At 52.3% G+C, this 27,018-nt stretch overlaps 1 protein-coding gene and 1 long non-coding RNA gene across 3 annotated transcripts; one reads left to right on the forward strand and one right to left on the reverse strand.

Annotated features, from left to right (window-relative positions):
- Positions 1-815: 815 nt before the first annotated feature.
- Positions 816-23,516, reverse strand: FOSL2 (FOS like 2, AP-1 transcription factor subunit). Of its 2 annotated transcripts, none has more exons than XM_079110785.1 (4): positions 22,578-23,516; positions 12,137-12,388; positions 8,287-8,394; positions 816-6,006 (listed from the first exon to the last, which is right to left on the reverse strand). In XM_079110785.1, the coding sequence occupies exons 1-4, from the start codon at positions 22,677-22,679 to the stop codon at positions 5,488-5,490; spliced, it is 981 nt and encodes a 326-aa protein (XP_078966911.1). In that variant the 5' UTR covers positions 22,680-23,516; the 3' UTR covers positions 816-5,487. The 2 variants fall into 2 exon arrangements, with proteins under 2 accessions (XP_078966911.1, XP_078966912.1); XM_079110786.1 differs by lacking the exon at positions 22,578-23,516 and adding an exon at positions 21,440-22,196.
- On the forward strand, positions 10,703-11,496 carry LOC306644148. Its single transcript, XR_013759180.1, has 2 exons — positions 10,703-11,204; positions 11,298-11,496. It is a non-coding gene; the product is annotated as an uncharacterized lncRNA (long non-coding RNA).
- Positions 23,517-27,018: the final 3,502 nt, after the last annotated feature.

A 27,018-nucleotide genomic window follows, 5' to 3' on the forward strand; every position in this document is an offset into this window, starting at 1 on the left:
GATGTTCAGAGAGGATCCATGAATCCTTTCTCCGAACTTCAACAGCCAATAAGTAGTGGGGACTGGCCTAGGTTTCAGGGACCTTCTGGCTGTCAGCCTGCCACTGAGCTTGTCTAAAGCACAATGGAGCAAGTGTGTACTTTCTAAGGCTAATTCTCAGCTCTGGGCATTAAGTAATGACAGTTTTGCCTCCCTACCATTTACACTATGAGGAAAGAGCACCCCAGAACAGATATTGCTCAGTGCCTCCAGGTTTCCTGGTCTACAGGACAATAGGGCCTGGGCTGACACTTCTGAGTGTTCTGCACCTAATGACCTGTGACTTTTCAAAAACAAAGTCCAGAGCTGCACCAAACCACAGACTTGCATGCTTCAGTTATTTTCAGAGTCTTTCCTGCACTTGATCCCATCTGACCACCATGACAACTTTGGCATGCATTTAATTGGTTCTTTGAAGATTTCTGGGTTTCCAGAGTCAACCTGTTCAAACAAAATACCCTTAAACTTTTATTGGCTCACACTTTGGCAGTAGTTGGCAGCTGGCTGAGAATGAGGCCCAAGCAGTGGGAAACAGGATGGGGAGCGGGTGGGAGAGGGTCAAAGAGGGAAGAATGAGAAGAGGCAGCGGGAGCTCTAATGCCCTCTCGGCAGCCCACCCACCTCTTATTTTTGCAAAAAGAGGTTCAAGTTGAGCCCCATCCCCAGCAGAGAGACCACCATTACCCACCAGGGCCAGAGTGAGAGAGGAATCAAAGAAAAACGGAAGCCACAGGAAGAGATGGAGAAAGATGGAATAAACCAACCATCACAGGCTCTTCAATCTTAATTCATTTTATTCTACAAAATGCTACTCAACGGAAAGTGGAAAAGCAACAACAACAAAAAATAACCGCAAGGGAAAAGAAGTTTTAATATGTTCTTTCTTCCATAGCAGCAAGCTTTTTCTAACAAGCTTTCTTTAGTGCAAATACTGTAGGCTTGTGTTACATACAGTAAAACAACAGGACAAAATAACAACACAACAAACACCACCAGAGATGCTTCAGAGCACAGATACTCCTCAATTTTCAAAACTATACAAAGATTTTTTGAGTTCAGGGTCCTGCCTAGAGAGGTCAATATAAGAGATCCTCTAATGGGACCATTTCACCATTAGTTAAAAAAACAGAAAAAGGTATCCAGAAAGGGCATTAAATTCCCTCAGAAAGCGACAGAAACCTTGTACGACTTGTTTGCCTCCAGGGTCTAGTAGCAGAGTTCACTCCACCTCATTGACAATCTCAAATACAGATGCACAGAGTTCATGAATTTCCACTAATACCAAAATACTATATATACATCTCCCACTGCAGAAAAGACACCCTGATACCTAGTCTTTATACAAAGTCAAATATTTTTCTTCCTCAAAATCAAGTAACCACAAAGTAAAATAAATGGAATAAGTCTTTAATAGTACAGAGAAAGTAATTTTGAGGTACAGGGCAGGATCTATCGTTGTGTTCTCCTACAATGTAGATTTCTTAGCAGCCACTGTCCCCAGAGGAATGACAATCCATCTTTAAAAACAGAACTTTTTTATACAGTTTATACAGCACAAGTCACAAATCACTTTAGAAACAAAAAAGCATCGTTATCCTAAGTTTTTTTTTTTAAAAAAAAAGGAAGCAAGAGAGAGAGGAACCGAGTATTTTAATGCTATCCGTTTCTATTCAGGCTTAGTACAACACAAAGAAGATGTAAACATTTAAAATAAATAATAAAATAAATGTCAATTTCTTCTCCCCCCTCCCTTTCCATACCGCCACCCCTGTCAAAATTTGACTCAGCCCCTCCGGAACACGTCGTCAGCTTTGGAAAATTAAAACCTTTTCTTGATGCACGGCCAAAACACTAGAAGCAGGAGAAGATGCCAAATTAGCAGTGGGATGACTGGGTTTCCTTCTAAAGAGCTGCAGGAGGACGCAGGCACGCCCGGAAGTGTGCACGCATTCACACGCACATTCTCTCATGCACACTCCACAACCTAGCAATAAATAGTGAGATGCTGGCTTTTAAGATCAATGCCAAGAATCAAGAAGCAGAATGCAGCAAGACCTCTTGATCTAAGTTTGAAAAAGGAAGTTATGCACAGCACAGTTCCTATCAGTCCACGCTCTGTAAGGACCCCTCCAGACACCTAGGGACTGCAGAGGATCACAGGCCGAGGAGAGGGAGGGTCTGGAGGTGGGAGGATACTGGGGGGATGGGTCTATGAGAACAAATGTCAGACCGACGGCCATCTGACTGAAGACCTCACCTTCTAGTGTTTCTTTTTAGCCATCATTTGGGGCCTTCTGTATGGGGATGCCCTCATTTCAAAGAGGAAAATTAGAAAAGTGCCAAACAAGTAGGTGTTTATTCTTTCTGTCCCTAAAGGGGCCAGCGGGTGTCTGATCAGGGAAGGAAGTTACATGTCGAGATTGCAAGAAGCTCTGTGGGTGAGGAGAGAAAACCCCCAACGCTCCAGTTTGTTTCCTCCTTACGCTGGAGTCCAGCGGGAGCAGAGGGAGATTCCTCTCCTCAAAGCCGGAAGGAGAAGCAGCAGCCCTGATGGCTCTGGACTGAGATGCTTGCACCACTGTCCTCAGCGGGCACACCTGGCCTCCCACACAGCAATGTTCCACTCATGCTGAGAAACCTCCCCAGGGAATTCTCGGCTTGGCGTTGGCTCCAGCAATTTCCTAAGCTTCACCTGGGATCTGCTCTTCCCTGTGTCAGCAACTGTCCCCATTGACCCAACCAGGGACAGGACCATTCCCAGAAAGGCCAGCCAGGCAGCCACGAGGACTGTGCTTCACACTGGCATGCTTCCATGCCATCCCAGTCACCGGCAGACCCACCTGGGTCCTTACCAGCTCCCTCATGCCGGGGACAAGGGGAAGCACAGCAGTTCCTCTCCCAAGCACAAAGGCACCCCTGCTGCAGCTGTCCCCTTAGTTGGAGCCATGGAGGAGAGAGCGGAGGCTGGGTGTCTGGTGATTCTGGAGCAAGCGTTCGTGCATGTGTGTGGCAGGAGGGAGTGACCCTGGAGAGCGAGTCAGAAGGCAGTGACTGAGAACATGCTGAGGGCTCAGGAGTGAATGTTCAGCCTTCCCCCAGAGGTGAAGGTTACACTTCAGAGTCTCTGAAGTCCCTGGGGCTGTGCCTTCTGTGGGTTCCAGTGCCAGCATAGCTTGAAATCTGAACAGAAGCCAAACTCGGGCTCAGGAATGTCTAACGTGGCCCCAAGTCACAGACCATAACCTGTGCTGGGATCCGTGCTGCACAGACTCGGGCATAAAGGAGCTTTTAGAAATAAAAGACCAGAAAGCAGCTTCGTTTAAGAAATATCTATACGCACAAAGAAACGAATAGCCCCCACTTGGCTACAAAACCACTGGATATGAGGGAGCCTTTCCCTTGCTGACAGCACCAGCGAACTCTGCGTCACCTGCACCCCTGGCCGCCTTCTGCTTCTTTGATTAATTAATCTGAGGCCAGAAACCCAGCTGCCCTTCCTTTTCAGAAGCACCCTTCCCAAAAACCCTGGGGAACCCAGAGCGCAGTGTCGCAGTCAGGGAACATGGGAAAGAACATGTTTAAAGTGTTTAGAACAAAATCCTCTTTCTTTTCATCTCCTCTCTCTACGTGGCTGACCCCTGCACACATGCCCTCTGGTCCTGCTGGCTGTGTATTTTCAGCATGTCTCTTCCATCCTGCGTGCCTTGTGCATTAATGGGGTAATGGAATTAAATAATGACCAGCACGTGTGACCTCAGGTGTAAAAGGAGCAGGTCTGTGAAGCTGTTCCCGCTCTCTGCAGAGTCAGACTCAGAAATGCACCTGCCACTGGGTTTAAGGGGCACTGATATCATTTTGAATGGGTGGACACTGATCTCTGGAGCTGAGTCACCAACAGTGGGACTCCCTCAGAGCACCATCCCCACAGAGGCCAGTTCTGACCAGAAGCCACTTCCCAGGGACATGTGTCAACATGCTCTCGGGAGAAAAGGCTGAGAGGGGTGGAGGCCCAGGGGCCCATGGGAAGGGGTGGCTCTCCTGTGGTGGGAAGCAACACATCCTAGCTCCGATTTCAGCAGCTGGAAAGAGTCAACAACCAGGAATGGCGCATGCGCCCCAAGCCCCAGCCAAAGCTCATGAGCCAGCTGCTCACAGCTTGTCAACTGGGCCAGAAGAGCACCCTGGGATGGGGCAGGGGGAGCATGAAAGACAGTGCTAGAGCCATCAGGTGGCAGATGACCCCAGAGGGCAGACAGGGCCTTGCTTCACTGAGAAGTGTGTGGCCATAGCAGGGAAGGTCAGGCACTGGGGCAGGCGCAATGGCAGCTGCTGCTGCTGCATATAACACCCCCAGGGACTGGCTTCCTCCTTCCTGCCTGGCCCTTCCATCCTTTGAGGCTTGGAGAGGAGCCTCCCTTGGGGAGGGTCCAGGCCCACGCTCATTAAATCTCCATGGGTGGCGTCACCCTGAGAGCCAGGGAAGGGTGGAGCCCGGCAGGGCCTTGGAGTGATATGTGGTTCCTGGGAGGGACGCCTCCCTGGTCTGGAGAGAAGGGTCCAGGGGCAGAATGGCGAGGCAGTAATTACAGGAGACGCCCTGCTCAAGACACCAGGTGAGGGGAAGCTGGCCAGGACACCCATGTGGCTTTGTTGGCACTGCTCCTGGCCTGATAATTAGGCATTTGGCAAACCCCACCTGTGCCCTGGCTGTCTCACACCCTGTCTTCTGGCCAGGCCGACGGTCCAAAAGCCATCTCTGAGGGCGGAGAGGAAGGGTCCTTCGAGACTCCCAGTGATGGCGGCCCCTGCTCGGGAGCTTGGGAGCCCTGCTGGAGCTCTGGAGGCAGCGGTGCACTGGGGAGTGTCAGGGGAGGGAAGGTTCTGTATTGCACTTTGTCCCCTTCTGGACAAGTCAGCCCCAGTGGAAGAGTCACCTGCTGCCACATCTCCAGAAATGAAGAGCTTTAATATCCAGACCACCCGGCTGAAATGTCATGGCAAATGTGATAAAAACCAAGAGGGAGTGAGACTGACCCTGCGGGAGGAAAGGGGCCGGTCAAGGGAGGGTGAAACCGAAAGGCACTGAGCATGCTCGGCGGGGTGGGGAAGGACACCTCACTCCAGAGACAACAGCGTGACAAAGGGGCGGAACGTCTGGGAAGCTCCAGGCTCTTCAGAAGCCAGAGACATCTGAGTCCACCAAACCAAGTTCTCCGTGGCTTTTCAAGGAGGAGAAATCCGTAAGATGAGCAAGGGAGGAGGTCCATGGCTTGCAAGGTTCAACCCAAGTCTTCCAATGCCTCGCCAAGTCCCACCTGGTTCCCCAGAGCCCGGAAGCTCCCGGCAGGCTCCCTCTGGCCCTCAGGGCTATGGAGCTCTCAAAGGTGCTGGTCCCTGGGAGGAGGCAGTGCCGAGGACCCCTCCAGAGCTGGGGAGGAGAGCGCAGGGTTACAGAGCTAGCAGAGTGGGGGAGTTCAAGGAGTCTGATGACTGGTCCCCACTGCTACTGCTTCTGCGGTGAGCCTTGGAGCAGGACTCGGAGGGCGACGCGGGCGACTCCTGCTCCAGGACGCTAGGGTAGGTGAAGACGAGGTTCGACGTGCCTGGAGTGATGGCCGGCGTGGAGGTCACCACGATGGGGGTGTGCAGGGGCTCCTCCCCATAGAAGCCCCCGGCAATGCTGATGGGCTTGATGACAGAGCGCTGGGCCTTGTCCAGCCCTACTGACGAGGAGGAGGGGCTGTCCTCTTCCAAGGGCTCCTGTTTCACCACCACTGCACCCACGGCACTGCCCCCACTGCGCATGGGCTGCAGCCCGGGAGCTGGAGGTGATCGGCGCTCCTCAGGGCTGATCTTGCACACAGGGCCGTGGGCCACCAACATGAACTCCAGCTTCTCCTTTTCCTTCTGCAGCTCAGCGATCTCCTTCTGCAGGCCTGACTTCTCTTCCTCCAGCTCCTCTGTCTCCTGCAGGGGGAAGAGGGGGATGTGAGGGACAACAACCTGCCAAGGAGCCACTAGGGGATGATTCCAAGCCAGACACGAAAGGGAGAACCAGCAATGTCCTCAGATCACCAAATATATGAGAGCAGCCAGTCCACACACTGTCCACAGACATTACTGGTTCCGAGTCACAGGGTGGCTCATGATTTCTTTTATTTCCTGAGAAGGAAATGAAATAGCAATTGCAGCTACCATGGTTGAACACCTACATTGTGCCAGGCACTGTATTAAGCATTTCACAGATTATTTTGTTCATTTCTCCAAAAGTTTTTGAAAGCAGATGTTACCATCAACCTATTTTGCAGATAAGAAAACTGAGGTTCAGAGAAGTTTAATAACATGCCCAAAGTGACAGAGCTGACAGTTGGGTAGCTCAGATCTGAATCCCAATGCATCTCACTTGGGATGCATCTACTACACTCTACTGCCTTGGTGCCAGGACTGTCCCTGGGTCCCCAGAAGGGATGAGAGAGATTTGCATGGAGAAAGGAGTACAGGATAGAGCCCCACCCCTCTGCTTCTCCTCCTCAGCTTCGTGCCAGCCCCCCTGTGGTTGCACAGAAACGGAACTTGATGCAAGTGAGAGCGGAGACTGTCTTCTCAGCAGCAGGACAGCGCCTGGCTTGTGGAAGTGCTCAGGCAATCCCTGTGGGTCCCCCCTTTTCTGCTCCAGTTTCTGAAGCCTCTGTCTTCTGAGGACAGACAGAACATCAGAGAACACTCAGGCCAGACACAGTGGAAGAAGCACCGGAGGCCTGTACAAGCCTGTGAGGACGCCAAGACCACCCCACGAGGCCTTCTGTGTGACAGCCCCCTTCTTTCACACAAAGCCAGAGAAGCAGAAGTGAGCAAATGCACATGGAGGGGCAGCTGTGGGAGGGGAAAGGTGTGTGTCACCAGCCTTGTCCCCACTGCATCCCTAACACAGATTCCCGTTCACCAACAAGGAGATGTGGGCAAAAGCTTCATTAAGCAGAGTGCAGCATATTCCGTAGTGAAAAAAAGTTTCCATCTGTCTCAAGGGTCTGACAAGCGTCATGAGCTTATGAGAGGCTTCCTGTGGAGGATGTGGCTCAGGGGTTAGGGGGTGGGGAGGCAGGAGAGCAGGTGTGAGGTTTCTGGGAGGAGGGGAGAGCCTATTCTGGGGCGGTGGTAAGGAACGCCTCAGGTAGACACACAGGGCATGGCTCCTGTAGTGTCAGACCAGAGAAAGGCTAGTGATGCGGAGGGCTCTGCTCAAGGAGTCTGCCATGGTGGGCTGATCACTCGCGGCCCACCTCCTCTGGGGAGAGAACTCCCTCATACCCCTGGCTCTAACACCTCCCAAGGACATTGCCGCAGGTACCAGAATCCACATGGCACACAGTCGATGCCCAAGAACAAAGGCTGCAGGACAGACACAGGGAGGCTCCAGCAGGCGGGTGGTAACCAGATGGGATGTTTGCCAAAGCCCCATCCGGGCTGGTCACCGTGAGGACCACTGACAGTCTCGCTCACCTCCTCACTTTGCAAACATTCCGCCCAGGAGAGTCAGCCCCCGTTTCGGGCTTCCTCTACATGGCGCACGGCCCTTGCTATGGGACCAGACTCGAGGGAGTTAACGTAACCTTAGGTCAATCTTACAAGAGGAGGGACAGGACTGTGGGCCCCCAAGGTCTGGGCAATCAGGGAGCATGGGAGAGTGACTTCCAAGGGCAGACTCAGGTGCCAAGGTCAGGGCTCCAGGCTTGTGATAGAGGCGGAAAGTCTCCTGTCCATGAAGGACTGAGAAAACCCCAAGATGGTGCAGTCAGCAGGCACATGACCTGTCTCCTTCAGGATCCCCCCGACCCTGACTCAGCTCAAACCGCAGTGCCTGAGCCAGGCTGGGCCAGCCCTGCGGGCAGTAGGCATGGGGTGGCTGGAACCTTGGGAAGCAGCCCTGGAGGGGCAGGTCTGGATCTGTCCAGGTTCCCGCCACCCTCACCCAGGACACCTGAGAGCCAAGAGCTCCGAGACCGGGAGTGACCAAGGTGCTGGTCCGAGAAGGCTGTCGGTTCTCCCCAGGCCCAGGCGGGTGGGGAAGGTCAAGCTCTACTCTTTCACTTTTTTATTCAGCTTCATGTTGACCCATGTGCCCACAGGAAGGAATGTCCCATCTCCACCACTGTCCCCAGGGCACTTGGAAGCAAAGGGAGGGCCGGGAGGCCAGAGCCCTGGGCCCTTACTCAGCCCACCCAGAGTGCCCCCCGCAAAGCAGCTCACCGCCTGCAGCTTCTCCGTCAGCTCCCGGCGGCGGTTCCGGCACTTGGCAGCGGCCAGTTTGTTCCTTTCCCTCCGAATCCGACGCTTCTCCTCCTCTTCAGGAGACAGCTAGAGGCCAAAGTCCAGAATCATAATTGGAATGGGGTAAGTGGTCCACAGCATTTTATAAAACTGTATTTTAAGTAAATCGAGCAGCCCTTCTGGGCCTGGGAGGGGAGGAAGCAAGGCCAGAGGAGTGTGGCTGGGCTAGAGGGCTGCCTGCAGGGCACTTGTTGCTGAATCTGCCCTGGAAAGTGACCTCTGGTGTTTAGAGGGAGAGCAGGGCCACAGTGGGTTTGGGACTCACTGCCCCTGCGTGATGGCCACATTGTCATGTCAGCTGATTCAAGTGTAGCCCAGGCCCAGAGGAGCCCCTGCGGCCAGCCAGGCCCAGCCCCACCCACTCAGGCAGCTGCTTCCAAACCTGGGCTAATTACTCTTCCCCATTACTCTGCCTGCTCTGCAAGCCTCATTATCCCCATTTGGTTACGTAGCTGGGCCCAGAGTCCCCACTCAGGCAAGATCCACCCAGGAGGAAATTTCTGTTGCCGGTGGAGGGCCCCAGGTACCACTCCACTCCTGACTCCAGCTGCCAACCCTAGAGTGCCAGGTGCTCACAGCTCAGCCTTCCCAGGAAGCCTGGCACAGCACTAGGCTGGACAGAAAGTTCGTTCAGTCCTGCTGCCCAGCCTTTCTGCCATTTGACAAACCAGCACCTTCTATGTGCCAGACAGTTCTTGGAGCGTGGAACTTCTCTGTGAACCAAAAGATCTCCCTGCAAAGAACTCAACACCAGCTGCTAGTCATGAGGATGGTTAGAAACTCAGCACTCACACTAGAGGACAAGAACCCTGCTCTGCTCGCAGGCTGGAGCCCTTCAAAGCCATGACCCCATCCCCCTCTCAGGCAAAGGGGACCAAGGAGATGGCTGTGGGCCAAAGCAGAAGAAGCAAGGCAAAGGGAAGAGCTTTCCACTCCCCATTCAGTGACAGACCTTGGTGCACACCTACTCTGTGTCCAGTGCTATACTGGGGGCTTAGGAGATTCCAAGGGGAACAAGACCGGGTCCTGCTCTCAGGAGACACATAAGAAAAAGCTGATGGAACAATTAGGGAAGGAGAGAGAGCCTCCTCACGGTGGCATGCTGCCTCAAGTGCTGGTCACCCCATAAAGAACAGAGCCACTGTCCTGGCTGGTCCCACATCAGGCTATGTAGAAGTCCATTGCTATGATGTCCTGAATAGCAAATCATGGCAATGTATCCATGAGGACAATCCCATGACCATCTACCCAGAGATGACCCCATGGTCTGGTTGAGGTCACAAGTCCACTTGGACAAGACCCCAAACTCTGGCTACCCTTAAGATTGCCACCAACAGCGTTGGTTACCAAGAGAGCCAAGGGCCTTGCTGTCCTGGGTTTAGGGTTTCCCGCCAAAAGAGCCACCAGGGTTTCCCTGAAGACTCAACATGCTCCCTCCAGAGCCCTTACTAATAAGGAGAAGAGAAGAGAAGAGGAAGGGCTGGCCTTGGTCCACTTCAAGTCTTCCTTCCCCCTTGCCAACTTTTGGCCTCAGAAACCTCTCCCCTGTCTGGTGAGGTGTGGGCAACTTGTGGGAGCTGTCGACATAGGAAGTGTTCAGGGGTGGTGAGATCAACATGGACACAGCTTGAGTGTGTCAGCAGCACAGGCCCCCCTCCCAAGCCACACACACCCTCTCCTCATCTCCTCAGTCATGGCCCTGGGCTCAGAGGGAGCCTCCTGGGCTGGCTTCTCGTAGCAGGCCCTCCCCAGGGGGAGGCTGGGGAAGGCAGAAGGACGCCTCAGAGAAAGACCCTGGGGTTAGGAACCTAAAAGCCAAGGTTCTAGGGTGCCCTGCCCAGGCTTCCCCAAGGCTGGAGCGGGACTATTTCAAGTCCTAATTGAAGGGGGATAAATGCTCCTGGCTCTCTCCCTCCCTCTCAAAGGAAGGAAGTTCTCCAGACAGATTGTCTTAGGGCACGCCTAGGTGGTGTGGTGGGAAAAACACAGGGCGAAGGTCAAAGAGGTGGATTCCAGTCCCTGCTCTGCTACTAACTCATTTTGTGACTGAACAGGGCCCTTCTCCTTTCTAGGTCTCAGCTGGTTTATCTATAAGATGGGAACGGAGGGAAAATTAGAAAAGATGGTCTCCAAAGTGTCTTCCAGATACAAACTTCTAAATTTGCTATGAGGTAGGTCCAGCAGAGAATGAAGAGCACCGGGCACGTCTTGCTTTGCTGAGCCTCTAGTGCACGAGAGCTCCTTCTAAGCCTGGCTCTCACTCGGAGTCACTCACATCCTGGGACAACATGGATCATCAGTGACTCTAAAGCTCTGCACCTTGAACTCCCTGTGGGAAGGATGCACGATCACTGCTGCTGCAACATGTACAACTGCAACTGTGGAAAGCAAGTGAGGGCAACAGTGGCCTCCCACCCCGGCAGCAGAGGCTCAACGTGCAACTGTAAGCTCTGTCATGGCATCTATTATTCTCCCCACGGGACCCTGAACGGTGGCCCCCACCATCAAGAGTTCTGGGTAGAGGCCCAGCTTTGTCCTGAGAGGAGCAGGGCCCCTCAGGAAGCTTCTAGCTCCTTAAAGTGGTGAGTCCTGTAAGTATCCTGAGGACTACTGGTCCCACATCCACCATCACCCACTGGGAACCATATTTCAAGGCCCTTGTACTGGAATATCCTCCCTGGGGACGCCAGAGTGGCACTGGACAGGGGTTGGAATGGAGAGGGGTTCCAATGCTGTGCCAGAAGTATTCCTGGAATACTGCTCCAGGTTCACAGTTCATTTGAAAAGGGGACTCCTCTGCTAATGTATTTTGCCTCTGTTGGGCTCACAGTGGCCTGGTCATGTTGGAAGAGCAAGTCTGGGGAACTGGTTTAGAACCAGTCCAGGCTTCCCCTCTCAATTGCCCAGTGAGCACAGGCAAGTAAGTCCAGGCCTCAGTGGTATCATCTGTGAAGCGGGCAGATGGGGCTCTCTGAAAGCCTAAGTTCCTTCCTTGGGGTATTAGCATGATTCTGAGTTCTCCCTCGGGAATAAGGGAGTTCAGCACTGTCCCAGATCACTGTTGATGCAGGTGATGGGCCTTTAGAACATTGGATGAATGCCTCCAGTCAAAATAGCTCCCTCTTGAGATCCTTGAGGAAAAAAATAAAAATCTATGTCTGACCTCCCCTGCCCCACCAGCTAAAGCAACTGAACAGATTCCTGAGGCCCCAGAGTCACTGTACATTCCAGGCCCTTGGAATGGGCTCCTGCTTTAAGCCAAAGGCCTGAACCACTGAGGAGGAATGAAAGTGATGTGGCCAGTACCAGCCCTGAATGGGCCCTTGAGGACAGCTGGGTGCCTGTCCTGCACCAGACATGGGGAGGGGGCTACGGGTGAATCCTAAGGCTCACAGCCAGGGCTCAGCGGTCTTTGTCCCATGGCCTCTGTCAAGGCTCAGTTCATGACAGTTACCCCCACTTTGGTGATATCTACCATGGGCCTTCCCACGTGTGATCTCCCTCAGGCACCAAGTCCTGGCTGGTGGGGACCATTATTCCCATTCAGCAGTGAGGGACAGGGATGAGATGACAGGGCCAGACCCATCTCAGGTCTCCAGCTCTGCCTTTGATGATAAGAGGCTTGATGACCCTCATCGCCTAGGTCCCTGTCTCCTCTGTGCTTCTAGAACATTCACTCTGCTCTGCACCAGTCTTCCAAAAAACATTCTGTGCTTAGCAGGCCCCCAAAGCCACCAACGTAGCTCCTTTCTGCTAGCCTGAGTTGTACCTGTTCATCTCTCCTCCTGCGGCCCACAGTGGTGCCAATGGTCTTGATCACGCCGGGTCTTGGGAGGGCCATGTGCCCAGGGACAGAGGCCAAGCCAGGCAGGGGGCTGTAGGGGTGTGAGCGCGGGTAGGGGTTGGACATGGAGGTGATCACTGTAGGCTGCACCATCCACTGCAGGTCCTGGCTGGTGGTGATGGCGTTGATGGTGGGGATGAAGGCACTGCCCGAGCCAGGCATATCTACCCGGAACTTCTGAAATGAGGAGAAAGGTGTGATTGAACCAAGAGACACTGAGCAGAGCAAGCCGGACAGAGCCAAAGCTCCCAGACAGCCGCATCAGTACTTGGAGGGGAAGGTCAGGACCCCAGGCGAGCATCTCTGGACAAGTCCTGGGAAAGTCTCACACATCCATGAATCAGGACGATCTTAACTATTCCTGGGCCTCACACTGGATCTGCTTGCTGACTGCTGACTGGGGTCCTGAGGACTCCATCCCCATGGGGCTCAACGAGGATGCTATCATATCCCAAATGACTTCCGCGACACCTGTGATGCTGAGCTGCACACACTCACCCCACAGCCCTCCGGGGCACACATCTGCAGGATGCAGCGCCCAGACCTCCCAAGCCTCTGAGTCACCCACCTATTAATCCCTGGGGTACTGGCCCAGGATACCTTAACATGGAAATTTGCATACCAGCAGCTGTGGAGCAAGAAAGGTCACCAGGAAGCATACTGTGTCTACATTTGTCACTTCCCAAAGAGTTCAGGATGGAGCTATGACCCCATCCAGGAAAGGCCAGATCCATGAGAAGGTGTCTCTACCCATTAGACTGGAACCCAAGAGGCTAGCACGTGCAGTCAGACCTCCTCTTGATGTCCTTGTCCCTCCTCCTTTCCCATTATCTGCATCTTGCTTGGGGCAGACACACTGTGTCTAGCTCTACCTATCTACACATCTCTCTCTCTGGGTTCACATATTGTCTGTGGCAAACTTCAGTGCTGCCAGCTCAGAGTTTTCTCCTGGTCTCTTAATTTATACCTAGACCACATTGCAGAACTCTCTGGAACATGCTACAGGAAGCATTCTACTTAAAATATAAGATGATGACAGAGTACAAAAATGAAAATGGGCCAACTCCTTAGGAACCTCAGGAACTGTGCTTGACCTTTCTCCAAGGCAGCTACTGGACAGCGTGTGGGGAAGGGCCCTACTTCCAGTATTTCAAGGAAAAAAAAAACAAAAACAAAAAAAGTCCTGGAACCCAGGTGAATCCTCATCCTCAGATAATTTCTTTATCCACAAGCCAGGCATGGTGACACACAGCTATAATCCCTCAGGAGGCCGAGGCAGGAGGATCACAAGTTTGAGACCAGCCTGGGCAACTTAGCAAGGCCGTGTCTCAAAATAAACTAAAAAAGGCTGTGGTAGCTCAGAGGTGGAGCATTTGCCTGGTTTCATCCCCAGTACTCCCCCACCCCACCCCCCGCAGAAAAGTTCTCCAGTATTCCACCCCCTAAAACTAGTGGCTGAAATGACGACAATAATAATAGCTAACATTACTAAATGGCCCATACCATGTTAATGTCTCACCTAGATTATCTCATTAATTCTCCCTCTGAGGTAAGAACAACCATTATCTCTATTTTAGAGGCAGAAATTTGGTCAGAGGGAGATTAAGTAACTTATCCAAGTCCATACTGCTGACAAGCAGTGGTGTCAGGATTCAACCCCAGTTCAATCTGACAGAGAGGCCGTGACTCTCAACACGATGCCACACAAGCTTCTTTAGTATTACTTCTTTCTTCCTCAAAATCCAACCCCAAGTGCTGACATCTGGCCCCATCACTCTTAGACAGTATTAGGTCGCCCCTGCCAAGGGTCCATACAGATTCCCCCTCTCCCCAAGGAAGTCCACAGATCTGTTTGGCCCCAGATGAGCTGCTATCGTCAGCATACAGCACGGATGCTGCAGCTGCCTCTTTCTAGCCCAGTCAGACCAACCAGGGTTAGAAGCACTAGCAGCACTAGCCACTGCTCTTTGCCCCTGGTGGCAACATCTGGGTAGCTGCTGTGTAAATAAAATGAAACTTAGATGACCTCACTGTAGCTGACAGAGCTGGGGACTCCTGCTACTCACCCCCTCCCTGCACCTTGACAGTATCAGAGGTGGAACTTGACTGCTCCAGGGCCCCAGGCCAAGGGCATTCAGTGAAGAGAGCAGCCTATACAAGGAACTCCATGAGGAGAACTGCCCAGAGCAATGGATCTGGAATTCCAGGAGAGCTGCCTAGAGCAAAAGGATTCTGGGATTCTATGAGGAAGGTTACCCAGTGCAATGGATTCTGGGATACTATGAGGAATCCTACCCAGTGCAGTTTCTAAATTATACCAATGCAGAGGATTCTGGAATTCCAGAAAACAACTGCCCAGGGCAATGGCCTTGGAGCTGCACTCTGAAGGCAAAGATAACTGGGCTTTTTAACAGGACCTAACTGGAAAGAAGCAGGTGTGTATGAAGGAGGGAAAAGTTTGGTAGCAAGGAAGGACCCAAGGTGGAAATGACCTTCAGGGAGGAAAACCGGACAACCAGGGCTGGCCTGTGAGGAGACAGAGATGTGAGGATGGCAGCCATGTCTGAGTGCATGCAGAAGCACAGAGTCCCAGACAGCGGCTCTTCCTCTCAGGGAGCTGGATGGGAGGGGCTGGAATCAGCACTGCACTTGGAGTCAGGAGGCCTGGGTTGGAGGCCTGGCTCAGCCTCAAAGAGCTTTGCCCTGGGCATATTGCTGAGGACTCAATTCCAGGGTGTAGAGGGGAACACTAACCCCAAACTCCATCCACTGTCACAAGGATTAAATAAGCAGCTGCGCGTAATCACAGGCTGCAAAGCACACTGCTGCTTCTCAGCTCTTGCTGTACACTGGATTATTCTGAGGAAGTTATAAAAAAAAAAAAAAAAAACCCACTGATGTCAGAGCCTCATCATTAGAGTTCTAAAGTAATTAGTTGGAAGTGGAGTTCTGATAAAGGGATTTTTTTCTTTTTAACTCCCAAGGAGATTCTAATGTGCAGCCAGGGTTGAGAAACACTGCTCCAAAACCGCCACCACCACCGTCATGTCATTGTCATTACATGGCTCTGTATATTCTGCACAGGGCAGCTCCAGGTAGAACTTCCCGCTTCCCACTCCTGGGAAGCACCCAAGTTTTGCATTAATCTCTCTCCCCACATCAGTTTCTAGATTTGAAATGCCCCAGAGGCACCCGGTACAAATGGTCTGATGTGACCCCCTTCTCCATGGGACAGCTGTCAGACTTCCCATCAGGAAAGCACCCAAGAAATCCATTCATTCCAACAGCCAAAGTGTTCCTGCTTAAGGCTGAGGGAAGCAAGCGAAAAACCTGAAGCAAAGTTGGGAGACTAAGAATCCTTAGGGATGAGTGGGTGCCTCTGAGCCCCTCCTGGTCCCCCGCTCTGTGGATGGCAGGTCCACAGAATGTGCTTCCCGGTATACAACAACCAGGATCCTTGCAGCAATGGCTTGGTCTAGACAAAACAAGACAGCAATAAAAACAAGGCAGGAGGTAATGACTGCCTCCAAACGCATGTACACCTTGTTTCAGACGGAGGTAAAGCCATCTGGATAACACACTGGCTCCAAACTGCAAGGAAAACAATGTCCCATCCCCAGAGGGAACTGGGGCCTGATAAAGAAGGCTTTTGTCTCCAGAGGAGCCTCTCTGGGAGACATACAAAAGTTTCAATTAGATCTGGCAGATGGGTCTGGTCTCAACTCCAAACATATTATTCAGAAAGTGACACTAGGGTAGAAAGAAGAGGTGAGGCTAGGAGTTTGAGGTCCCAAAAGTTAGCCTGGCATTCTTCTATGCCAACACACCCAAGAATCGGCCAAATGCCCTGTTGGGAATAAATCATGGTTCTTTCAAATGAATTAACATTTAACAGGATCCAAAGTTAAGTTTCTCAGATGTGGGCCTTAGGGCCATGGCACCTGCTGCAATCCCAGATACGTGGTGACAATGAGGGCTGGGAGGTAGCCAGGAACCTGGCTCCCCTGGGGCTCTATGGCCCCCAGGAAGCTTCTCGTCTAGGGACGGACTGAAGATACTAGATGGCTGTGGCATTCCAGCCTGGCACAGCCTCCAAATACTTCAGCTGTGTAGCCCTGTTGACTTCTGGGTGCATGCCTCAGAAAGGACAAAGTGACCCCGCTGTCCTCCAAGAGCAGAGTTGGGCAAATACCTTAGGCTTTGTGGGCTACATGGTCTGTGTCACAACCCAGTTCCTTCATCCTAGCATGAAAGCAACCATAGATAACACGTAAGCAAACAGGTGTGCCTGGGTTCCATTAAACTTCCTTTATAAAAATAGTTTGCTGATCCTAATCCTGCAGGATCATTCTCATCTCCGAGGCTCAGGTTGGAGGCACAAAAATAAAGGTAGGAAATAAGAAAGCAAAATCTGAACTGAGGCAGCCGCCTACCCTGGGGAGCTACAACCTGGATCTTCAGACCCCAAAGGTCAAGCCCTTATGAGCCTCATTGTGGGTCTGGGGTAAGGGAACCTCAGTGGCACCTGCAGCAGCCTGTCCCTAGGGTGCCATGGGCTGCTCAGTGAGTATGTGTGTGCCCCTCCCACAGCTGAGAAGAGCTAGGAACACAGGACCAACTCATGCAGGTTAGAAAGGTCTCAGCCCAGAAGTTGCTGACTGGGGAAATCAGCCTCTGGGGGCGCTACAGCAGGGATTTGGATTCGGAAGTGAGGCCACACCCATGGGCCTGTTGCTGGTCTCTAAGCGTTTGGGGACACATTTCCTACATGATTGGATGGGGCAAAGGGCTTATCCCAGGGACTCCTGAGCCAGCAGACATGGTGTTTGATATAGAAGTCAGGGTTGGCATTCTTGGCCACCCAACCCTGGACCAGACATTTCTCCTCCAGACTGATTCTTATCAGTGCCCCCAAGTATTGAAGCCATGAGCCTGGACGCTGTGACCTGCCTCATCAGGAAGGCAGGTGTGAAGTCTCGGAAAGGATTAGACTCTTTCTCCTTTTTAGGATTCCAAGATGGGGAAAGGAAAATTCCAACATCGCAGAGGTTGGCTCAGGGGAAGAGAAAGGTCAAGGATAAACGCTCTCTCAACACTTCCCAAGCCATCCCGGGGAGGCCCCTTATCAAGACAATGCAAATGTTTTATTTTTACTGAACCAGGGATGTCCTCCAAAACCCTCAGAATGGAATTCAACCAGTCTTCACAAGATTCTGCACTGGGCATCACTGTGACCTCTGACCTTTCATTCTTCTCTGAGGAAATGCTACGTAAGTCAGAATGGAACTTGTTGCTAATAAATCATGATTTCCAAAGTTTCACAGTATACACACACCATCTCTGGTGATCTTCATCCAGTTTCACCTGAAAGAACTACTCAAACTTCTGCCACCTCACTACCAGGGTAAAGAAAAGCAAGGAAGAAAAGAAAAAGCAAAGAGAAAATGACAGTGATAGATTTGGAGTCATCCCCAGGTTCCCTGGTTTCTTTGCTCTCAGGGCCCTTCCGGCCAGAAGCCCCACCCCAAAGCCCTTTCCCACCACCACCAACTCTCGGAGCTCTGCACTCACTGGGCGAGCTTGCCTTCATGTCTTCCCTTAGGACCACAGGAGGGTGAGCCTGGTGACATCAGTCACATGACAAGGCTGAGACCGCACTGGCCAAGAGAAATCTGAAATCTTCTCTATCCAGCCCAGGGAGCTGAGGAGGGGTAGAATTACCGAAAGGGGTTTGGCACAGACGTATTCACCTCAGTCAGAACAGCTGCCGTCATTTTGAAATTCAGTGGCCACCAGAAGTTACCACATACGGCATGGATGAGACATCCACAAAGTAATGGTGCTATTTTTTCTTTCAACAGAAAGAAAGTTAGTTTCTTTAATTTTCAAAAATCAGTATTTTTCTTTTAACAAAATCAGTATTTTTATTCCTATTTAACAGGTGGGGATAAAACCCAATGTATAGATGACAAAGGTGTTACTGTCACCAATGGCGCCTGCTCTGGTGTGCTTGTCCTAGAGCACATTCTCCCAGGTTGACTCCCACAACTAAGGCCAACAGGACTTGGGGTCATACTCTACAGCGGATCCAGCCTGATCACTCAGACTCTGCATGTCAGACTTCACTCAAAATAGAACAAAATTATATTCCATGCTTTAATAATTATGTCATAGACATTCTATTGTCACGGAGAATTAAAAAGAACCAATATGAATTAATTATTTTTTTAAAAAGATCTTTTGGTAACTTCCAAATATCAAATTCACTCTTTAAAGACAAAGCTTTGTTAGCAGGGAGGGTTTTTCAAACGCATGTACTGAAAGCAATTCCAAAAGTGGCACTGCAAATCCTTTCTGAGTCTAACCAATAGTCACAACGTTCAAATGAGTATTCCAGTCTCCTCAAAGAACAAGGGTGAAAGGGACAACAGGGATTTGGATGTTTAAGTTCTGGTGTGTTTGTATTAAAGTAGAAAAGAAAAGAAGTCTCCTAATTTTACATTCATCTTGAATAAGAAGACAGGCTGAAACACAGCAATGGAAAAACCTTCAGTGTTTTGGATCGGGAAATTCAAGGACCACTCAGACAATACATGACTGCTGTTTCACCCCATCCACTTTGATGAAAAACTGAAGCTGACTTCCACCACCAAGAATCAGCGGAACAGACAAATTCCTGGGATAACACTTTGTTTGATCCTAATCTACAACATCTGTAAGATCAAGGCAAAAAAAAAAAAAAAAAGAAGTTAAAAAATAAAAAGCACCCAGACGCTTCATACACATCTTTCACTTTCCCACCAGTTCTGAACAATGACCCCCCAATCCAAACATCTCAAGAAAACAAGCCTTGGGAATTTGAAAACATCATGCCTAGTACCCTAAGGAACAGACATCAGAATAGGAAAAGCAAAAAAGCAATCCTTTCTAATCAGGTTTTATTTAGGGGGAAAAAAATTGAAAAGGAATCTTTGTTTGGTACTGGTTATTGAACCCAGGAGTGTTTTATCACTAAGCTTACATCCCCAGTACTTTTCATTTCTTTTTATTTTGAGACAGTCTTTCAAGTTGCTGAGGCTGGCCTTGAACTTGCCATTCTGCCTCAGTCTGAGTCACTAGAATTACCGCTGTGCCTGGCAAGATATTCCTTTGGAAATCAAGCAGTTCCTAGTTAACCACTGTCAAATATATGGCATTTACTTGTTTCTAAAAAAAAGAAAAAAATTCTAAGAATTCCAAAAACTAATCAAGTTAACACTCCAAGGCTGGAAAAATACATTCCCAAGATAGTTCTTCTGAAGATGTCCCGTAGGGGGCACTAGAGAGGTATGCTTGAGGCTGACTTGGGAATCACAGTCATTTCTGGTAAAAGTTCTTTGATGTGAGGAATGTCCCAGCCTGGTACAGTTGGCAAAAGTTCACTCTGGGGAATTTTGTGCGTGTGTACGTGTGTGTGTGTGTGTCTGTGTGTGTGTCTTGGGAAAGGGTGGCTGAGAAAGAGAGAGCTCGCCTGGTATTCCTTGATTCCAAAAAGGAAATACCCCACTTGATTTATTTTCACAAGTTATCTGAGAAACAAGCAAATAGTAGCCTTGGAAAAGTTCTGGGTCTTGTTTTTGTTTTGTTTTTTCATTAAAAGGGGGCCTGGCTGATGAAAACAAGTTATGAAATGACCTATGTTTGTGTAACTGGCTAGATTGCGTAATGCTCAGGCCCTGAAACCGTAACAGCCAGGCAGCCAGGCAGGGCATATATCTGGGAGGTGTTATCCTAGGAAAGTTAGGAGAGAGAAAAATAACAACAAAAAGCAAAACCCAGGAGAGGGAGATATGTGCAACTATTTCTAACAGAACTAAATCACCCATGACCCACCTTTGAGATTAAAACCATAACTGCAACAGGAAATATTTTTCATGTTTCAAGTTCCTGCCATATACAAGAAGGAGGTTTTAACAAAGAGTTATCTGCCCCTGTATCCCCAAGTCATTGGAACCCGAGGCCTGGTGTTAAGATCAAGTCTTATGCATCTGGACAGGCAAGGAAACTCTGGGTTGAGTAACCAGCAGACACTTACCCGGAACACTAGACCCTGCAAACAAGGAGACCGGAAAAACATAATATTCACTTGCCCGAGGGAAAACCAGAGGAGTGTCTCACACTGATTGGTCCACTGCAATGCCATAAAGGAGGAAGGCCCATCCACTAACGGCTAGAAAGTCTCCCCATAAAGGAAGCTAAGAGAAATAAAGTGATTACAGGTTTTATCTGGTATGTAATAAAGTTACCTTGAGCCTCAGCTCGGGCGAGGTCATAGCCACACACTTGCAAAGTAACAAAAGCCTCTGAGGTCAGTCCTTAGGGCCACAGAACTATTTTGCTAGAAGTCAGAGTGATGATGGAAAAACCTTCCCCCTGTTGCTCCTCACTCCCCTGTCCCCCTAGCTGCCGCCACCACTGAGGAGCCAGCAGAGAAACTCATGTAAGTGGCATTACCTCTCCAATCCCTCTAGTTTGAAAGGCATCTCACTCAGGCTGCTGGGTCGAACAGGCAGGCATACGCGAGAACCCCATGCACTGGTTGTCACTAATTGCAAAATCCTCATGTGTTACAGCATGCTAGGAATTAGCCAACAGCTGCTTTTTGCTTCGGTAATGAGGCCCCATTACACTCTGCTGGACTGAGTTCTCTTCCTTCTTCCTAACACTGGTTTCCTGTCTGATTTGCTTCCAAAACAGGGAATTGCCTTCACTCACATCCTGGGCTCAAAGCCCTAGTGACACAGATTATTCAGTTGGGGCACTGATGTCCGGTCTGACTTCCCATCCAGGCCCCAGGGTTGGAGCAAAGCCAAGTACAGAGGTTATACTATTTCAATGATCAATGTCCCAGACACATTAGCAAAAGAACTCAGAAATCCAAAAGTCTTTTCCTGATTTGAGATGGAAAGAGGTGTTTGGGAGTTTGTTGAATTGGATAGTGAGAGAATGGGTCTAAGTATAAATGACTCCAACCCATAGATCAATGATAACTGGAGTCAACACAAACCACCAACTGTGTTGGGAAGCAAACAAACTTTCATGTAAGATTTTAAACTCATCAACTTGATGCTAATTTTAAGGGTGCACTGACTCACCCTCAATGCACAGATTAGTCTTTCTACAGTGGGTGCTTAGGCGAGTACCCCAAGGGTAGAGGGAAGACACAGAAAAGCCATTTGGGGGACTCACCAGGTATGGGGATTCACTTTGGAATAGGTATCCCTCTTCAGATCCAAAAGAAAGCCACGTTTCCATTACATTCTCCAGCTGGGCGCACCACTCGCTGGAAGCCCACCCCAGCCCCTCCTGTCTGGCTGGCTTTTAGAGACCAAGGCCACAGACTTGTGGAGCAACTCTTTCTGCAACAAACTTGGTTAGAGACTCCACAGATGCTGACCAAGGTGGGCTTCAGGTTGCAGAGAAAAGCCTGGGTGTTAACCGAGCCCCCTCAAGAGACTGAGGAGGTGGGAGAGCTGCTGCCCAGGGCAGATGCCCCACCAGTACCTCTGGTATTTATAGGCACAGGAACACAGGCACAATCCCTCCAGAGCAAACCAGTCTGGCTGCTTTAGAAGCAGGTTGTTTTTCTGCTTCCCGAACCACCCAGGAGCCCAAGTGATGTCTCTTTCTCCCACTTCCCTCCGCTGGTCTCCTCGCACCAGGTATCCCAAGACCCTCAGGCGCTCCACAGAGGGAGTACAGGCTTCTGCTCCGACCCTTACAGGAAATGCGCGGGGCACACAGGCAGCGGCAGAGGCCAATCAAGGCCGGCCTCTTCCTTCCTGACCTTCGCACCTGATTCCCAGAGGCAACCCTCGCCCTCACTCCGGGGTACTTGAAGGAACCCAACTGTATTTGAGTCCCCAGCCTTTTTCAGAAATGAGCTAAGACTGATGGAGAACAGTAGAGAGGAAGAGGGCTTTCCCGCAGGATCAGGGACTTGACTGTTGGGAGGGGCTCGTGGGTGCAAAGATTTCCTTGTCCACAACCAAAAGGGGGGGGGGGAACGGGGGAGGGCGGGGGGTGGAAGGAGGTAACAGTCTCCTGGGAGACCTGCAATTACAGCAGTTTTTCTGGCTAAGATGCAGTGTGAAGGAAAGGATCTGTTGACTCTTCGGGCTCATTCCCTGCTCCAGTTTAGAAAAATAAAAAGTGGTGGGGGTGGGTGGGGCAGACAGAACAAAAACCCACAACTTACAACTGTGCCCCGTAGGTATTTTCTCACCAAGCCAAGAAACGCAAGAAAGCAAAAAAAAAAGAGGCAGGGCGGTGAGAGAAGGGCGGGCGTCCGCCCGCGCCGCCAGGTGCACCCGGGGCCCACACCTACCTGCTGGCCGCCGCCACCGCTGGAGTAGGACTCGGCGTGTGCAGGAGAGCCGCTGCTGCCCCGGGACGAGGTGTCAAAGTTCCCGGGATAATCCTGGTACATGATCCGCGGTGGGGGCCGGAGAGGAAACAGGGTGTTTTTCTTCCCCGCCCTCGCCGCGGCCGCGCACAGGCTGCTGCGTGCTCTGGTCCGCCGGCCGCGCCGCGGGCTCTAGTCTTCGCTCCCTGCCTTTCCCCCTCGGCGGCCGGCGCGGACAGGGAGGCGGCGACACCGGGAAGTGTTCCCCGCGCGCCTAGCACGGCACTTCTTTGCTGCTCCGGGAGCGCCTCGGGACCAGTTGTCCACCCGGTCCCTCCCTCTAAAAAGTCGGCGCGTCCCTCGGTCCCTCCCCTGCGCGCGCCCTCCCGCCCCCGCGCGCTGCCGGAGCTCAGCCTGGACCGGCGGCCCAAAGAAAAATTGGAAATTAAGGAATAGGAACCGGGGGAGCCTCGCCTGTCAGTTCCGGGAACCCCCGATTTCAGACAGGGCCAAAAAAGCGAAAAGAAAGGCTGCCCGCTTGGAGAAACTTCTGTTTCCTCCTTTTAGAAAAGGAGCCCGAGAATAAACTTCCTGTGGCCGACTCGCTGCCTGAGTTTCTGAGCGGCTCGGACACTTGACTAGAAGGCAGCGTGCGCCCGTCCGGGTCCCGAGCGCGCCCGCTGACTGCGGCCGGTGGGGCTCCAGCTGAGCTGGCGCTGAGAGGGACGCGGCCCCGCGCCGGCGCCTCGACCTGCACCCCTCGCCCGGCGCCCGCTCCCGGACCGGCCCGCCTCGCGCGTCCGCGCCTCGCCCTCTTTCTCTCTCTCTCTCTTTCTGCCCCAGCCGAGCGCCGCTCGCTCCCTGGCTCGCTCCGAGCCCCTGCGCTCTGCCCGAGATGAGTCACTACAATGGCACGAGTTCAACTCCACACTCTTTATTCTCCAGCCCCGTACCATGTGGATTCACTCACGTCAACCCCGACTCCACCTTGCAGGGAGGAGCGCGCGAGGAGGCGGGGGGAGGAGGCCTGGAGGAGGAGGAAGAGGCGCGGGAGGGGAGGAGGCGGGCGCAGCGCTCCCCTCACTGGCCCGGCTCTCCGCGGCGCTGACGCCAGCCGCGCACCCCGCGCGAGAAAGGAAGGCGGCGGCAAGGGTGCGAGCGGGCGGCCCGCAGGGTTTGGGGGAGCCGAGGCAGCCCTGGCCCTTCCCCACCCCCGCCCACCCCCCGGGCCCAGCGCCCTTGGTCTGTTCCACTGGCGCACGTTGCCAAAGATGGTCATTTGCGTTAGAGGACGCGAGTGCGGGTTTCCTCGCTTTCGGGTGACGTGGAGGGAGAGGGATTCCCTCGCCCGCTCTCGTGCGCACCGCGGCCTCCCCCGCCCCGGCAAGGGGCTCGGGGCGGGGCCCCGACAGCGGCCGCGAGGGCCTCGGCTCTGGGTTTTAGAAAACAATCACAGTGCTCAAGACTAGACGGGCGGCACAGTGCGGCGCCACCGCGAGGCCGGGAACCCGGCTAGCAGAGCCGCTCGCAGGGAGGGCGCGGTCGCGCGCGGTCGTCCGCGCCCTCCGTGGCGCCGCTGGGTGCAGCGGGAACCCTGGGCGCCCGGGGTATCCGCGCCGCCCTGCGGCCGGGTCTTCGCCGGGCGCGGCGCGGCGCCGCCAGGCGGGGCTGGCCTGCCTATTTTTCCCTTGGTGGCGGGCGGCCCACTGCTTCCCTTTTTTTGTGTTTTTGTGTGTTTTTTTTTTTTTTTTTTTTTTCGGCCCCACAATTAATTTGTTAGGAGTAGCCTGGAAGACGAAATTGGTCAAGACATTCCTGCCGTCCTCTATGCCAGACAATTAGGACGTGTCCAATAGGAGTCATCGGGCCTTATAAGCAAACTCCAGACTGTTAGGCATTAAAAAGAAGAAAACCAGGGACGGGGGAGGCCAACGAGAGGGTGTGTCCCAAGTTGTCTTCAGCTGTTTGGGAGCGAAGTTCAAGGCGCGCGTAGCCAGACTCCTAGGCCTTCCCGCCTCGCTGGGCGGGGCGGGGCGCAGGGTAAAGAGCACAGGGCTTGGAGTACGAACGCCAGGCTCTGCTATTTACGAGCTGTGAGATCTTGGGCGAGTCCCTCAACCTCTCTGGGTCTCAGTTTCCTCCTATATAATGAAGGGTTTAGGACAGATGACCTTCTAAGGCCCTTGGCTTTGGCTGCTCCGGAGCACCAATTCTACAGACATGATGTGGTGCGATCCGAAGCACCGCACCAGGAGTTCTTGGCCAGGGTCTGCCTTAGCCTTAGTTTACCAAGCCTTAAGTAGTACTATCTCTATCCCAAAGGACCTTAAAAGGACCAAAAGAAGAGATGTGTTGATGGGGGTCCATCGCGGATTGTTAAAAGCTATGCGTTCTGGTCCTCAGTTTCCTTATCTGTGAAGTGGGGGCGTTGCTAGGAAAGAAAAATAGAGCCGGGAACTCGAAGCTTTCCCGGGGCTCTATATAAAGCGCTGGCGTTTCCGGGACGGCTGGCGGCATCTGGCCGCCCCAAGGGCCCCAAGATACGGTAATCCCAAACAATACTCGGGGTCATTGTTTACAGCTATTAAACACATTCTGTCCTGAGCTCCATCCCCAAGGACGTGTGCGCGAGGCGAGGCCGGCCAGACTCCTCGCACCTCCGCAGTTGCCCGCCCCTCAGAGCCTGCAACTCCGCGGCCCAGATGAGGGGTGTGGGGCAGGCGGACACGCACACAAGCCGTGGGTGCTTGGCTTTCTTTTTTTCCCCCCTTCATCCCTGCGTCTTGGCCTGCCGGGGTGTTTACGCGCCTCTCCCAGCAGGACTGAGTAAATGCAGTCCTTTGACGCAAAACGGATCAGCCCTTCCCCAGCGGCAGCAGCAAAACCCAGAAAACTGGGGGTGGGGACGGAGGCAGGGCGCATAAGAAGAAATCGTGACACTTTCCCACTCTCTTCTTACTCCCCTCCCCGCCCCACGCGGGGCCTCGGCTGCCCCAGCAAGGTCTTGGGGGCTGCAATGGGAGGTGCGACCCGGGCGCGCAGGCCCTCCCAGGAGCGACCGCGTGTCGCAGAGACGCTAACAGCCGCACTTTTGGTTTTTCTTTGAGCACAGCGGCTGCCTGACCCTCCCCCATCCTCCACTCTAAAATCCGGGTGCTTCTGGGTCTCTCCCACACAGTCCTTCCAGTAATGCGGGGGGAAAAGAAGGAGGGGCAGGGGAACAGGAGCTTCCTCCACGGCCTCAGCCGTCCCGGGCGCGCCCAGCCACTGGCAGGCGCCGCCGGGAGCGCGCCTGCGGGCGAGCTCACCCTCTCGCCCTCGTCCGCCCCCGCCCTGCCCGCTCCCCCAGTCCTTTCCTTTCTTGTGGGTTCCCGTAAAGCCCAGCAGCCCCCAGACGTCTGCAGAGCATCACGGAATCTGTGCTGATGCAAGTCGCTAGCCTCCCTTTGGTGCGCCCCGGCCTGTCTCAGAGCGCTTTGATCCCGGCCTTGTCCTGCTCCAGAACTTGTGCTGGTCTTCTCTGCCCGCGGGAGGCCTGTGTGCGCAACCTGCCCTCAACTTTCTGTCCTTAAGCTCCAGACAAAGCCGCGAGTTGCGCCCTGGTGCTGCCGCGGGATTGGCCTCCCTTGGCAGCTGGTACCTGGGTGAAACAGCCTGCCCAACAGAGAACACAGCCTCAAGCCAAGTTCAGTTTCCTTCCCCCTTCGTGGGAAATCACACAGGGGTCACCCAGTTAGGAAGGGTCCTCCGGCTCTCCAGAGCAACAGATGCTATGATGAATTGAGGCGAACCTTCTACTGAGCGCTTAGCAAGAGTCAGTCCTGAAAACAGGGACTGTCTCGTGTCAGCCTCACAACATCTGCGGTGGATCGTACTCCTCCCTTTGTACATTAAGAGGGTGAGATTAAGTAACTTGTCCAGGGCAATTGGTTAGTGGGTAATGACCAGTTGGGAGTGTAGTTGGGATTCTCTGACACGGAGCTTGTTCTTTCTTTTCTTTTCTTTCTTTCTTTTTTTTTTTTTTTTTTTTTTTTTTTTAATTAATGTTCCTGGACCTTTGCACATTTTTGTTATTTATTTTTTAACATTTTTTTTAGTTGTCAGTGGACTTTATTTTTTTTATATGTGGTGCTGAGAATTGAACCCACACATGCTAGGAAAGTGCTCGACCACTGAGCCACAACTCCAGCCCCATCTTCCCTTTCTTTCTCTTTCTTTCTTTCTTTTTCTTTCTTTCTTTCTTTCTTTCTTTCTTTCTTTCTTTCTTTCTTTCTTTCTTTCTTTCTTTCTTTCTTTCTTTCTTTCTATTTCTTTCTCTCTCTCTCTCTCTCTCTCTCTCTCTCTCTCTCTCTCTCTCTCTTTCTTTCTTCTTTTTCCTTCCCCGTTTGGTATGGGGGGATTGGACCAGAGGTGCTTAACCACT

Source organism: Sciurus vulgaris (genome assembly GCF_902686455.1).
Source record: "Sciurus vulgaris genome assembly, chromosome: 14".
Taxonomy (NCBI): domain Eukaryota; kingdom Metazoa; phylum Chordata; class Mammalia; order Rodentia; family Sciuridae; genus Sciurus; species Sciurus vulgaris.